Source organism: Micropterus dolomieu, linkage group LG05 (genome assembly GCF_021292245.1).
Source record: "Micropterus dolomieu isolate WLL.071019.BEF.003 ecotype Adirondacks linkage group LG05, ASM2129224v1, whole genome shotgun sequence".
Lineage (NCBI taxonomy): Eukaryota > Metazoa > Chordata > Actinopteri > Centrarchiformes > Centrarchidae > Micropterus > Micropterus dolomieu.
In genome coordinates this window covers 360,976-377,259 of record NC_060154.1, presented here as the reverse complement: position 1 = coordinate 377,259, position 16,284 = coordinate 360,976, and the positions used below count along the sequence as shown (strand labels likewise).

At 39.6% G+C, this 16,284-nt stretch overlaps 1 protein-coding gene across 1 annotated transcript in view; it reads left to right on the top strand.

The window, feature by feature from the left end:
- Positions 1-10,085: 10,085 nt before the first annotated feature.
- The window catches only part of LOC123971351 (nardilysin-like), a 47,656-nt gene continuing 41,457 nt past the window's right edge, over positions 10,086-16,284 (top strand). The window contains exons 1-3 of the mRNA XM_046050107.1: positions 10,086-10,171; positions 11,775-11,997; positions 13,825-14,110. Coding sequence (XP_045906063.1) covers positions 11,789-11,997; positions 13,825-14,110 — 495 coding nt within the window. The 5' untranslated portion in view covers positions 10,086-10,171; positions 11,775-11,788. The remainder of the gene's footprint in view (positions 10,172-11,774; positions 11,998-13,824; positions 14,111-16,284) is intronic.

Below are 16,284 nucleotides of genomic sequence, written 5' to 3'. Positions count from 1 at the left end.
TTTTGTAGAGAGTGCACTGCTGAAAGGAGCTGGAAGCAGGGTCCACAGGTAAGCACAGCACTGCCTCGCCTCTCAAAGTGTAGCACAACGAGAAACTTAACAGCACCACAGCTGCTCATGTTCACAAGTTTACAGGTTGCAGTCTTTCACCGAGTCACCTACCGAAACATCAGATAGGCTGCTTCTCAAATAGCTAGTAATAGTAAGTCCACTCGAATACAATTATGCCTATAGCCCACTAACTGTTACTGGCCTTACTTAGTGCTGAAAGACGCTTTAGGGCTACACCACCAGTGCTCAACTCCCAGGCAGGGCTGCAGCCGAAATCATTTGACTTAACAGGAGCGGGTCGAGTCCAAGACTGACACATGCCCAATAAACTGTCTGACGTACAGACAGCTGCACTTTCCTTAACACACTTTATTACAACACTTGAAATTATGTTTACGCCAGAGCCCCAAGCACGATTAGGACAGTAACAGCTGCAAAAATTCACATTATTTTAAATGCAAATGAACAGCACAGAGGTACATTGCATTCACCAAAGGAAAAAACAGGCGATGTTTTCTAATAATTATGACTTTTGCATCGTTTAATTACCAGAAAACATTTTCATCTTGACATTAGGGGATACAGAGTCATAAAAACAAGATGAAAAAACAAGATGTAGAAGTCATAATTACTCCCTTTTTTGTCATTGGTGAATCAATGTAATGATCAAACTGGCTGAATGATGCTCCATTTTGCCCAAATCCTCTAAGACTGAAAGACCGAAGGACAAGAAATCAGGGATAACTGAGTCGCTGACCTCCCACGTCAGGGTTTGAGGTCATTGAAGTCACAAGCTTGTCTTGTGTGCACAAAACAAATTCAAGTCTGCAAATCCAGATGATCTCAGCACTTGCTAGGACACAATTATGAGCACAATCCTTAATTGCTGTGGCCTCATTTTCAAATCTGTTCTTCACAGTTTCCTCCAGCTGTTTCGTCAGATAAGATACAGGAGCTAACATGCTGCTGCTTAACTTCCAGGTTACTTTAAAATGTCTCCTGCCTCGTACAATCAGTTCTTTAGCTTTGAACAAGACGCTCTGTTTATATAATGTGTTTCTGATCTACTGTAGCAGCCGCAGTGCTCTTAATGGTGTTTCAGCCGATGCTTCAGTGCTCAGTGTTTCCCACAGGATTTTAAGAGATTATGATGGGTGGGCCTTGGACCCTCTCGGGCATGCGCCCCCCCCCCCCGGAAGAGAACTTTGTACATTTTAAAGTTAAATGCATTAATTTGATGCAAAATGAAGAGGCAATGTATGAAGAACTTTGCACTCTTGTAAACAACATTGTGCTATAGTAAACTATTTGATCATAAACCCATTGTAGAGCTATAAATGGTGATGAAACAAAAGTCAGCAAATTAATTTAGTGTTTTTCCAGCAACTGTAAATCAAAGAATAGAAAATAGTAATTTCCATGTTACATGTAACATGTTACTGTTGTTGTTGTTTTTTCCTTTTAATGGACACATGTAATATGTTTTATACTTTCCGTGAATATAATCCAATTAATCTTATTTCCATCCTGTACAGACGCCTTATTTTGAAATCCGGACGTTGTCACATGTGTTTCCTCCTCGCGCTAAATCCATCCAGTCCGACCCGGTTTGATAAATAATGTTGTATGTGGTTCTCGTACGGCGTAACATGAAGACTTCACAGCCTCTCTTCAGGCAGGACTCTCATACTGCAGCACTTGTCTTTGTAAAGAGACAAACTGACAGGATAAAGTCTCTAACCTGCCTGTCAGTGGATTTACCATAAAGGCTAAAACGTGTGCACTCCAAATGTAGGTGCAGCTTGCTTAATCGCCTCCTCACAAACAAGTGACAGAAACAGACGTTACCGTAGTTACTTCAAAAGAAAAGTGGTAGTGTATTACAGGCATGGAAGGATTACTAAAGGGGCATAAAGGCCAAGGGGCCCGAGTGTCAGGTGGTCTAGAAGTGAGTTTTAATCATATACAGCCCAATATCACAAATTTGCCTCAAGGTGCTTTACTGTTTACGACACCCTCTATCCTTTGACCATTGATTCGGATAAGGAAAACTCTTGTTGCAAAGTTTATAAAAACATCTACTAAAAAAATCCTATCCTACAGACAAATGGCCACAAAAAGACACAACACAACTAAAAGAGATGCAAAACAACCACAAACACACACAACTACAAACAGACACAAAACAACCACAAACACACACAACTACAAACAGACACAAAACAACCATAAACAGACACAACTACAGACACAAAACAACCACAAACACACACAACTACAAACAGACACAAAACAACCACAAACAGACCCAAACAACCACAAACACACACGACTACAAACAGACACAAAACAACAATAAACAGACCCAAACAACCACAAACACACATGACTACAAACAGACTCAAAACAACAATAAACAGACCCAAAAAAAACCACAAACACACACAACTACAAACAGACACAAAACAACCATAAACAGACACAACTACAGACACAAAACAACCACAAACACACACAACTACAAACAGACACAAAACAACCACAAACAGACCCAAACAACCACAAACACACACGACTACAAACAGACACAAAACAACAATAAACAGACCCAAACAACCACAAACACACATGACTACAAACAGACTCAAAACAACAATAAACAGACCCAAAAAAAACCACAAACACACACAACTACAAACAGACACAAAACAACCATAAACAGACACAACTACAGACACAAAACAACCACAAACACACACAACTACAAACAGACACAAAACAACCACAAACAGACCCAAACAACCACAAACACACACGACTACAAACAGACACAAAACAACAATAAACAGACCCAAACAACCACAAACACACATGACTACAAACAGACTCAAAACAACAATAAACAGACCCAAAAAAAACCACAAACACACACAACTACAAACAGACACAAAACAACCATAAACAGACACAACTACAGACACAAAACAACCACAAACACACACAACTACAAACAGACACAAAACAACCACAAACAGACCCAAAACAACCACAAACACACACAACTACAAACAGACACAAAACAACCACAAACAGACACAAAACAACCACAAACACACACAACTACAAACAGACACAAAACAACAATAAACAGACCCAAAACAACCACAAACACACACAACTACAAACAGATCCAAAACAACCACAAACAGACCCAAACAACCACAAACAGACCCAAACAACCACAAACACACACGACTACAAACAGACACAAAACAACAATAAACAGACCCAAAACAACCACAAACACACACAACTACAAACAGACCCAAAACAACCACAAACAGACCCAAACAACCACAAACACACACGACTACAAACAGACACAAAACAACCATAAACAGACACAACTACAGACACAAAACAACCACAAACACACACAACTACAAACAGACACAAAACAACCATAAACAGACCCAAAACAACCACAAACACACACAACTATAAACAGACACAAAACAACCATAAACAGACACAACTACAAACAGACACAAAACAACCATAAACAGACACAAAACAACCACAAACAGACACAACTACAAACAGACACAAAACAACCATAAACAGACACAAAACAACCACAAACAGACACAAAACAACCACAAAGAACCACAAAACAACCACAAACAGACACAAAACAACCATAAACAGACCCAAAACAACCACAAACACACACAACTATAAACAGACACAAAACAACCATAAACAGACACAACTACAAACAGACACAAAACAACCATAAACAGACACAAAACAACCACAAACAGACACAACTACAAACAGACACAAAACAACCATAAACAGACACAAAACAACCACAAACAGACACAAAACAACCACAAAGAACCACAAAACAACCACAAACAGACACAAAACAACCATAAACAGACCCAAAACAACCACAAACACACACAACTATAAACAGACACAAAACAACCATAAACAGACACAACTACAAACAGACACAAAACAACCATAAACAGACACAAAACAACCACAAACAGACACAACTACAAACAGACACAAAACAACCATAAACAGACACAAAACAACCACAAACAGACACAAAACAACCACAAAGAACCACAAAACAACCACAAACAGACACAAAACAACCATAAACAGACCCAAAACAACCACAAACACACACAACTACAAACAGACACAAAACAACCATAAACAGACACAACTACAAACAGACACAAAACAACCATAAACAGACACAAAACAACCACAAACAGACACAACTACAAACAGACACAAAACAACCATAAACAGACACAAAACAACCACAAACAGACACAAAACAACCACAAAACAACCACAAACAGACACAACACAACCACAAACAGACACAAAACAACTGCATTTGGCCTTTTACATGTCTGTGTACAGGGACCCATTGTTTCACTGTCAGTCCATGATTGCAGGATAACATAACGATATGCTCTGTCATGTTTTGTAAAAGGAAATCAGAACTCAGGGTTAGAGTTTCAGCCATGTACCCAGCATGGAGACCTGTGAAGTTAATCTAAATACACAGTTGAGCAAAACACAAGACCTCCTGACTTTGGAAGAATGATATTTTGAATAAAGAGAATCTGTTCGTCGCTGTGGGAACTAAGTGCTGAGAGTAAATTACCTCTTTGACCCCAACTGTAATTAATGGAAAAGAGAAACAGAGCAGGAGGTTTCAGAACTGCAAATCCTTTCAAGTTGTAATCTCTGAGAGTTTTATTATATTATACTCAAGTTTTGGTCCTGAGTGTAGCATCACTGTGTTGGTGTCTTCTTTAGCCTTCTTTTATTAAAACAAAGCAACACGATGAATTCCCTCAGCCCACAGTTTCTTTGGCTGTAAACTTAAACACCAGTACACACACAGTACACCTGGATTTATAAACCACCAGTAACCACAGGTGTCGCCAAATCAATCAGGAATGAAATATTAAGGCTTAAGATAAACTTTAAGTAAGATATACATGTCTGATTGATTAAAGGCACTTATATGTTGCATAACCGACGGTCACAAATATCAGAGGCATGACATTTCTTCACTAACAGACTGTAGTTCTGACAGCCAGCTGAAAGGATGAGCTGTTGTATTGTGACACCTCGCTCTGTTTCTACTTTGCTGGCTGTCAGCTGACACAATGGGACTCAGTCAGTGTGTGCGAGACGTCGGTTTGTGTTAAAAACTACCAAAACTGACAATGTGCGGCTTTGAAGAAGGATGAACAAGGAAGATGTACTGCTTGTTCCCATCAAGAGACAAAATTACTCCTCATAACTTCAGTTACACTCTGTCCTTATTTACTCTCACTACTTGTTTTGCTCCTGTGAATCCCTCTCTGCATGTCAGGGCGGCATCCAGGTCATAGTTATGCAAGGAAGGTTTAAATCGAGGGCAAATGGACTTGGTTGAAGATACCTGAAGTCCAGTTGCCCTTGATTTTAACCTTCAGACACAGTTGACAGATATTTTCTGATATTTCAGAGAATAAAAAAATGTGTTGAATAAGCGCAGAAATAAACTATAGATTATTTAGTAATATGTGTAGTTGTTATTTGGAGCCCTATATAGTCGTCGGTCATTAGGGGTCGATGCCAATATTTAGAGAGCAAAGCCATCAATGGACGATACACAAAACAAAGACTAATCATGTATAATTCCATTAATCCTGCAGAGTACAATCGATTAAACATGTTATCTCAGCTAGTAACGTGTTGTTGTATTAATGAATGAAACAAGCATCAGGTTCTGCTGTGGAGAACAGTTTGTCAGAAGTGACGTCATTCAGCTGCATTATTCTCTACAGCATAACTACACACGTTTATCGCTAGCCAGTAATGCTGTGAGATCAGATCTGCTGTTATTTAGGAGAAACGTGTTAACATGTAGAAAAGACAATGGTGACTGAGGACATTCAGAGCTTTAAACTCTTCCACCACCTTCCCAAAACTCAACAACTCACTAGGGGGAGAGCTGAGATCGTTGACGAGGCTGCCTGCAGACGTGTCTTAATCAGATCGATCACTAGCCCTGTATCTGATGAGCAGTACGTTTGAAGCATGATGAGGCCTTAAACTAAGCCCTGCTGCACATTCTCAAACCTTGACGTGTCGATTTAACGACTGCTAAACTTACCAAAGTTAATGACTAACCTTCTGAAAGTTCAGAAATCAAACTGGCAGGTCCAAGACCCAGATCAGACCCCCACCTCCCCCTTTAGACTGCCAGAGACTCGACCCCAGACTGCCGCTGAGCGCTGCAGCCCTGCTTCATGGTGGCTTATAGCTGGCCGACGCAATCCAACGCCATACTGAGGGTGTTTTGTATTCACGCACACATGTGAGCAGAGCTGATGAGTGTGGAGCACATGGTTCTCTCCTTCCCCTTTAGCAGGTGTAGTCACGTAGCCGTTGTGTTTCGCAGTGTTTCCTACATGAGCGTGTGCGCGTGTGTGTGTGTGTGTGTGATATTAGATCCAACTCGTTCTCTTGTTGCATATGGTTATCATGATATTTACTGCGTGTTCAGTTGTAAAGGTTTTTGTGTTTGTGTACGGTACCTTCCGCGGAAGTGTGATATTTTGATAACGTCATGTCATGCTGAGATACAGAACGTGAGTTTATGACGGACTTCAAGAAAAAGGAAAGACGGGGAGAAAAAAAAAATGTGTGCGTTTAATATTAAATATTACAAAGATAGAAAATAAAAAAAAATATCCTGCCAAATTGTTATATAGCTACCACAGCGCATGTGTGTAACTCCCCACCATGTGTCTTCAGATTGATGAAAAACATACAATATAATATTGACATTGTCTTCATATGATTATTTTTTAAGTGAATTTGTAAATGATAGATGTAGAAATTAGAATGGTGTTGAGTATGACTTTATTTTTATGCTGTGTATACCATGGACAAATTATATAGAGAGTTTATGTAAACTTGTCGTCTTACAGTTCACTCCTGTACCGGGGGAGAAGCACAAAGTGATTGTACAAAATTATTGTGAATGTTTGTATATTATAGATGCAATTTAGTATAATAAAAATCACAATCTTTAATCATAAATTGGGTCTGATATATATATTTTTTTCTGTGTGAGAATATTCTTCAAAAAGACTGTAGTTTGCCAATAACTTTTGGTTTGTCTGATTGCAGCAATAAAATTCAGTTGTACATAGATGGGTACCTTCAATCAGTGCATAGGTGTCATTTACAATGGGGACGCTGGGGACATGTCCCCACCACTTTTTGAATTGGCTGATTTTGTCCCCATCACTTTTTGAAAGCATGATTTGTAAAAAAACAAAAAAAACAAAAATATATATATATATGAAATATAGCTTGCAGTTAAATAACAAATGAAAATGCTTTTAGAAAGGTTTATTTGCACATTAAAAAACATGCAATGCAACATAACATCTACATTAACATATAGACGAAACAAATGTGCATTGTCCAAAAAAAGTAGTTTAAGCTAAAAAACAAACAAGCAGCTGATTGTAAAATGACCCAAAAACGTGCAACACCAATCGGTAACTTTAACAACTGCTTAAAACGGTTTCTTTTTGGCCAAGTTTTCCGTTCCCTCCCAGTAAACATGAGAAAAGAGGAGGGAAGACGTAAATCGTGCCTGCATATGTGTTGCTTCAGCAGGGACGATATTACAGGAGAAAAGTTGATCTACACGAGAAACAGATCTGAAAGCAGCACAGAATGCCTGAGAGCTGCACTCACTTAGATTCGATTATATTTATTTTGAACTGTAACGAGCTACCTGAATTTTGTGTTTTCTTTTACATAAATAAAAACATTTCCTCCATAAATTGGTGCAGAAATGTTCACCAGAATGCAGGAAATGAAGTGTTTAATGATCAAAATTTCATTTCATGCACTGGGGATATGTAGGATAACACCATCTTGTTCTCGTGAACCTAATGTCGCGTATCGCGAGCTATGTGTCTTCACACCCCTAATCTGGGCCCCAGTGTCCCCACCACTTTTCAACACAAAGTGACGCCCTTAGATCAGTGGTTCTCAAAGTGGGGTCCGGGAACCCCAAGGGGTCCTTGAGGAGGTTCCAGGGGGTCTGTTTTTCTTTCACTACAAGTCCATCCGTAAGTTCCGCAGTGACTGAACGTATCACTATTCTGGTCATGGATTTCATACACTTTTTTGAATAAAACATCTAAAAGCCAAAGTCCTATCAGATGAGCGATCATGGGACAAAATCTTATCAAATGGGGGTCTGTGGTCTAATTTGTGTCAGTTTAGGGGTCCTTGACGTGAAAAGGTATGAGAACCGCTGCCTTGGATGATACCGTAGATACCTTTCAAACTTCTCTGAAAGTCAATATGCTTACAATAGTACATTCAAACTAAAGATGATACTCGTCTCCCAGACGGTTCTCATTACAAAGGTTGCAAATCCTCTGGTTTCTATACAGTACTTTATATCTTCTGATGTCAAAACGAGTTGCCACACCTGGCCAGTAAAAGGGACCCTAACCCTTTTAATTCAGGTATATTAACTTTTCCCATTATATATTTTTTTGACTCTTAACTAACTTAATGTACATAACATGCCTTCTTGATTCATCCATTAGCTTCACACAGCTTCAAAACAAGTTTCTAGTAAACTTGTCAAACTGAAAACATGAGTTGTTTGTTTTTTGTGACTAAAAACTAGATTTCTATGTTTTTCATGCTTTAATGATTTTTTTCATTGTTACTAATATTAATTATTTCTGTGGATACAGATTTACAGGTGAAACTAAAAAAATTAGCATATCATGCAAAAGTTCATTTATTTCAGTAATTCAACTTAAAAGGTGAAACTAATATATTATATAAACTCATTACATGCAAAGTGAGATATTTCAAGCCTTTATTTGATGTAATTTCGATGATTATTGCGTACAGCTTATGAAAACCCCAAATTCAAAATCTCAGGTAAAATTAGAATATTACATGAAATCAATAAAAACAAAAAAGGATTTTAAATACAGAAATGTCAGCCCTCTGAAAAGTATAATCATGCATATGTACTCAGTACTTGGTTTGGGGCCTTTTGCATGAATTACTGCCTCAGTACGACGTGGCATGGATGCTATCAGCCTGTGGCCCTGCTGAGGTGTTATGGAAGACCAGGATGCTTCATCCTTCTGCATTGTTCGGTCTCATGTCTTTCATCTTTCTCTTGGCAATGGTTCAGGTCAGGCCAGTTTGCTGGCCAATCAAGCACAGTAATCCCATGGTCATTGAACCAGGTTCTGGTACTTTTGGCAGTGTGGGAAGGTGCCAAGTCCTGCTGGAAAATGAAGTCAGCATCTCCATAAAGCTCATCTGCTGAAGGAAGCATAAAGTGCTCTAAATGGCGATGGTGCAATGGATAAGACTATGCCTTTGGTGTGAGATACCCAGGTACCCAGAGGAATACGACATTTGAAGCCCATGTCCAGGACCGTCTGTGTGTGGTGGCTCTTGATGCAGTAACTCCAGCCTCAGTCCACTCCTTGTGAAGCTCCCCCACACATTTGAATTGCCTTTACCTGACAGTCCTCTCCAGGCTACGGTCATCCCTGCTGCTTGTGCACCTTTTTCCTTCCACACTTTTCCCTTCCACTTAACTTTCTATTAAATTTCTGATTTTCTGAGATTTTGAATTTGGGGTTTTCATAAGCTGTACGCAATAATCATCGAAATTATATCAAATAAAGGCTTTAAATATCTCACTTTGCATGTAATGAGTCTATATAATATATTAGTTTCACCTTTTAAGTTGAATTACTGAAATAAATGAACTGAGTTTCACCTGTAAATACATCATAAAATCACTGTGTTAATACTTTACACCTCTGTTGCACTGTCATTCAATCAAACTTGACCTCCCTACGTCACAGATTCGACCAATCGGACGGCCCGTTTGCCTGTGATTGACGTGCTCTCAGCGAATCACATGCTTTGTTTTTGCTAACCGCTATCTGACCCAAGCTAGGCGGCTGTACTGAAACTCCGAACTTCCACCAACATTAAGCTAACGGAAACAAAGGTGAGCGTTTCCTTACGATAAAACTACAACAAACCAAACAGCCGTGTCATTATTTCAGAGTTCAGATGCCGCTGACAAGCTAACGAAAAAACTGAACGACTGGTATTTTAGTCAGTGTTGCTAAACTAGCTGTTGAACAGTCAGGATTACTGGAAGCTAGCTAATTCACCGCTTACTGTAGCTAAACTTACTAACTTGCTATCCGATTAAACGGTCAAACTTAATCACCACCCGTCTTTGAAGTTGCAGTAATTGTAGTGACGTGTTTGTGAATATTTTAAGTGAGCTCTGACAGTTAGCTTGCTACTAGCGTCCCCCGCATTTCCTGACAATTGAGCTATGTTGCACCTGACTGTTAAATTGACTGAATTTTAAATGCAGGTTCTGTTCGCTGGCGAATTGTATTAAAATTCCGAACCAACGTTCCATTCAGTTCTATCGCGCGACGACCGTCGAACCAAACTACTAGCAATAAAATCAGACATTTATATTCTGGCTGTTATCGGCCAAAGCTTACTTTATAAAATTTAAATATTTGGATAGATTTTAAGGAAGTAGACGACATTTTATAAATCGGTATACATTTCATCCAGAAATTACAATTGTAAAGGTTAATCTTTTGAAAATCACTCTACCTGAACATTACATCTATCTGTTAACTGTTGAATATTTCTTGCCAAACAAATGGGCAGTGATACAGCTTCCTTTTCTGGGAACGCTTTTCCACAAGGTTTTGGAACTTGGCTGCAGGGATTTGGCTAGTAATGGTCTTTTCATTACTATCCTCAAACATTAGCTCTTTAATGTACATAAGGGCATGTGAGTAAAATGCTGTAGTCATTGCTTGTGTCCACACAGGCTGTGAAGAGATCCCTTACTAAAGTGAATTCAGTGTAAGTGACAGGACAGAATCCACTGTTGTGTGCCAAAATGCGTTGTAAAGTCAGCCAAAGCTAATATGATACTTCAACAGTATGCATTAGTCAGATCAGGTGAATATCTGATAAAGTAATTCACCTGATCCTTTTAATAACCAATTTCCCTGTTTGTGTTTTCAGCTGCAGTGGTTGGATACCAGTGAGATACTAGTCCTTTAATCTTTTCATTACTTTTTCAATTAATGTATTTATTATTTTAAATAAAAAATCACAGAAAATAGTGAGCCATGCCCTGCACGATAATATAATAAGCTTAATTTATGAAGCACTTGTGAAAACAATGCACAAAGAGCTTTACATCAGATCACCCATAAAAGGCAAATACCACCACAATGGTTAATAATAGGTGATAATAGCTCACTTCATTTCCTGCATTCTGGTGATAATAGGTGAGGGTGCAATAAGGAATGAAAAAACAAGTTCCAAAAATCCAAGTAGAAGTCTTTAAGTTGCTTGTTTTGTCCAACCAGCTGCCCGACTATTAATTTTACAAGGCTATATAGATATTTCATTGCTGCTGTCATTCAGACACAAGCACATTAGTGAGGTCCAACTCTGATGTTAGCGATAACGCCTGGCTCACACTCGGGGTTCCAGAAAATGTACAAGATTAATGCCGAATATGATGTGACATGATCTATAACACTTTATACTCCTGCACCCAGAGGATTCTGTCAAAATGCCTCAGACCAACAAGTCAGCGAGCGGCTGCAGTGTGCCAGGACAGGTATCTGCCCCAGACCAGGGTGAGCCGCCACCGCCACATCTGCCGCCGCCACAGGATGTCAGGTCCCAGGTGGCTGCTGGAGATGGACGTGGAGAAGTCGCTGCAGAAGACCAGGGAGAACCAGAGATTGTCAAATCACCCAGTGACCCGAAGAAATACAGGTGGGAGAGATCAAGACAGAAACGTCAGACAGGGTGTTGTGATGTGAGCTTTAGTGTGAATTCAAAGATAAACAGCTGTTGAATTTGCTCAATCCATGTGCTTTTTGTATGGACTGTGAAGAAAGCGGCCTCCGCAGCATTTGTTTGTACGTATGCAATACATGCAATAATTTAAGATAATTTGGTAACACATATGCGTGACAGCAGTTCAAACAGAGCTGTGTATTGTAAACTGAATGAAATGTCCGATGTCACCTGTGCATCATTATTCACAACAGTCTGGACCAGTAACGCTCATCATGACCTGTTTATTTGTTTGCGACACCAGTGAAGATAAATAAAACTGATTTTGTGCCATTGTGATGTTGGACAGTTGGTGGAGAACTGTGATCTGAACAACACAGGATTTAGATTATTAAAAAAGTGCTTTCGAGAAACTTTAAAACTTTAAAAATACAGAGCATCTTTAAACACAAGAGGGTCAGTAGAGTTAATTACCTTTGTTGATATTTGTTTTGAATTTCCTGTGGTCAGAGGTTTTCAAACTGTGAGGTGCTTCCCCAATGTGGGAGACTTGAAAGCTGAACATGAACAGAGACATGAAATTCATTTTCTGAGGCATCATTATCTCTGATGGCCATTGTGAATAAACGTCTCTAAATCCGCTAGGAAATCATAGAAAAAAGATGCTTGTTAAACCTGCAGAACTTTCCTGAGAATCTTCATGCTTTTAAGTTTCCTTCAGTATCGCAGTAATCCAGTGACAACTTTCTGTACATCCATGGTTACACTGCTAACAGGAGCTGCTAACGGCATAATTCTGCTACTTTTAATGGTGCCAAAAAAACAAATACGGGCTACAAGGAAAAAATAAACTGAGGCACAGTCACCAAAACCTTCCCTTTTATTATAGTGTTAATTTTGTCAGCCATTTAAAAATTTAGTCTTAGTCCTGTGTCAAATGTCCTAGTTAGTTTTTGTCATATTTAGTCCACTGTAGGCAAGTTTTATTGTATTTTTTTTTGATTAAAAGTCTGGATATTTTAGTCGGATGTTACTCAAAAGAGAATCAAAAGAACTGTAGACTAGTTTTAGTTATTAACCATCATTTTAGTCTTTTCATACCCATTAGTATAATTTTGATGAGCATTTAGGTCAATCTGCTCGAACCATATTTATCGTTTTAGTCTTTATTTCACTCATCTCACATGTAGATAAAATGTTTTATAAAATTTGAATGTTGCTTTGTTTTCATTTTTATTGCAAAGGAAACATTAACTTACCTCAATTCCCAGGTGGTTATCCTTGATATGCCGCTTCAAGTTCATAGTGTTTTCCAGAAATCTTATAACTACATTGCCATCCGATATAATTAGGCACCAAATGTCTGAACGCCTCTGTCGCCCGAGCATGTTGTGTTCATCACCAGAGTATCCACTGTAATATTTTGTCTCCGCATTATACTGACAAAAAGAGAATGAGTTTATTAACGTTTTTATTTTATGAATTACATTTTTGTCTCGTCATTTTCCGTCAACAATATTGCATGTTAATAAAGTCGCAGTCAGCGTTTAACGACATTGTCTCGTCATTAATCAGGGGAAAAAAAGGTTGTTGATGAACATATTTTGTTTAGTTTCATCTGACGAAAGTAACGCTATTTTATTATCAGGTCATCCCCCAAAGTCTCATCTTAAAACTGATTTTATTCTTTGGTGAGTCTGTGTTTCGTTGCTGCCTTGTTCAACATTGGTAGTTTTTAAATGTGCTATATACATAAACTGACTGGACAATGCTTGAATATTGATCCTGTCCCGCTCTCCGCAGGTACATCGAGCTGAGTAACGGCCTCCGAGCGCTCCTCATCTCGGACTTCAGCGGGGCGGACGGGAAGCGAGGCTGCGCAAACGGAGAGGACGAGGAGGAGGACGGGGAGGAGGAGGAGGAGGAGGAGGAGGCGGCGGAGGAGGAACCTGTGGAGGAAGAAGGGGATTCCGGTGAGGGGTCTGAGGAGGACGAGGAGGAAGCTGTGGAGGAAGAGCAGGACAGCGACTTTGATGAGCTGGACGAGGACAACGCAGGGAAGAAGAAGAGAGGGAGCTCTGAGAAGCAGGTGGGTGACGAGCGAAATCAGCGGGTGTGTTTAGTCTCGGATTGTGATGAGGCTTTGTCCTCAAAAACGTGTTCGTTCATCTCTCAGTACTTTCTGACTTCCTGTCTTTGTCTCTCAGCTGGAATAAGATACACTATATTATACCAAAAAGGTTTAGGACCCCCCTCTGAATTCAGGTGTTCCAGTCACTTCCATGAGCCACAGGTGTATAAAATCAAGCACCTAGGCTGCAGCCTGCTTCTACAAACATTTATGAAAGAATGTGTTGCTCTCAGGAGCTCAGTGAATTCAAGCGTGGTACCGTGATAGGCTGCCACTAGGGCTGCATGATTTGGAGAAAAAGTCATGTTGCGATTTGATTATAATGAACAAATGATACTCTGAGTCTACTTGCTTGATTATGAAGGAATGTGCGAAATACTGACATTTTAAAATGTGTATTTCTCAACTTGAACAAAGTTAAGCAATATTTATAACAATAACTAGTAAAACAGAACAAGGGGAGCTTGTTGCTCTACAGAGGAGGCGACTAGAAGCAGCACATATTGGCACGCTGGCATCGGCTCAATGGACGTCTGTCTAATCTGTCTCTATTCACAACCTGGAGGAGGAACTGTACACGAGTGTATTAGATAAAGAGTATAGTTTACTATAATATATTAAATACTAGATTCATTAGAATTTCATATAACAGTATACTTTTTACCACGTGTTGAATATTAAATCCAGGTACAGCCGTTTCATTTCTGTGGGTTGTTTTTATTTATTTAATCCTTGGGTTATGGTAGGTTGTTAAAAGTTACTTACAGACTGCTCATAAAACATTTTTCTCATTGCACGTAGGCTTATCTGTTTTTAGGGGCACATGCGAGAGCCCGGTGTGGGCGGAGGTAATTTTTGGCGCCAACTTTCTGCAGAGCCAATAGCTACAGACCTTCAAACGTCGTGTGGCCATCTGATTAGCTTGAGAACAGTGCGTAGAGAGCTGCATGGAACCAAGTGCAACGCAAAGCGTCTGATGCAGCGGTGTGAAGCACGCCGCCACTGGACACTAGAGCAGTGTTGTTCTGGGACGAGTCTGGGTTTGGCGGTTGCCAGGGGAACGGTATTTTCCTGACTGCATCGTGCCAAGTGTAAAGTTTGGTGGAGGGGGGATTATGGTGTGGGGCTGTTTTTCAGGGGTTGGGCACGGCCCCTTAGTTCCAGTGACAGGAAGTGTTGATGTTTCAGGATACAAAGACATTTTGGACAATGTTATGCTCCCGACTTTGTGGAAACAGTTTGGGGAAGGCCCTTCCTGTTCCAGCATGACTGTGCACAAAGCAAGTCCATAAAGACATGGATGAGTGTGGAGATGGAGTCCTGACCCCAACCTGATAGAACACCTTAGGGATTAATTAGAGCAGAGACTGCGAGCCAGGCCGAGAAGGCCAAATCCGCTTCTAGAAGAATGTTCAACAATTCCAATGAACACACTCTTAAACCTTGAGGACAGCCTTCCCAGAAGAGTTGAAGCTGTAATTGCTGCACAGGTTGGGCCAACTCCATATTAAACCCTGCGGATTAAGAATATAATAATAATCTTTATTTGTAGAGCACTTTTCAAAGACAAGTTACAAAGTGCTTTAACAAGTGTAAAAGACAATAATACCCAAGAGACAATAATACAAAAACAATACAAGATAAAAGCATTAAAACATTGAAAAGACTAAAATACACGTTTAAAATAAATATAAAATAAGTAAAATAAAATAAAAGGGATAAAATAAAGTCAAATAAGATCAGGAAAGGCTCTCCTATAAAAGTATGTTTTAAGAAGGGACTTAAAAGAGTTCACTGACTCAGCCGACCTGATTTCCTCGGGCAGGCTGTTCCAGAGCCTCGGGGGCCTGACAGCAAATGCTCTGTCCCCTTTAGTTTTCAGTCGAGACTCTGGAACAGACAGCACACCTCTGCCCGAGGATCTCAAGGTACGTGCTGGTGCGTATGGGACTAAAAGGTCAGAAATATAACAAGGCGAGAGGCCATGAAGAGCTTTAAAAGTGATCAATAGAATTTTAAAGTCAATTCTAAAACATACTGGGAGCCAGTGTAATGAAGCTAAAATAGGAGTAATGTGGTCATATTTCTTTGTTCTGGTTAAAAGCCTGGCAGCTGAGTTCTGGACAGTCTGG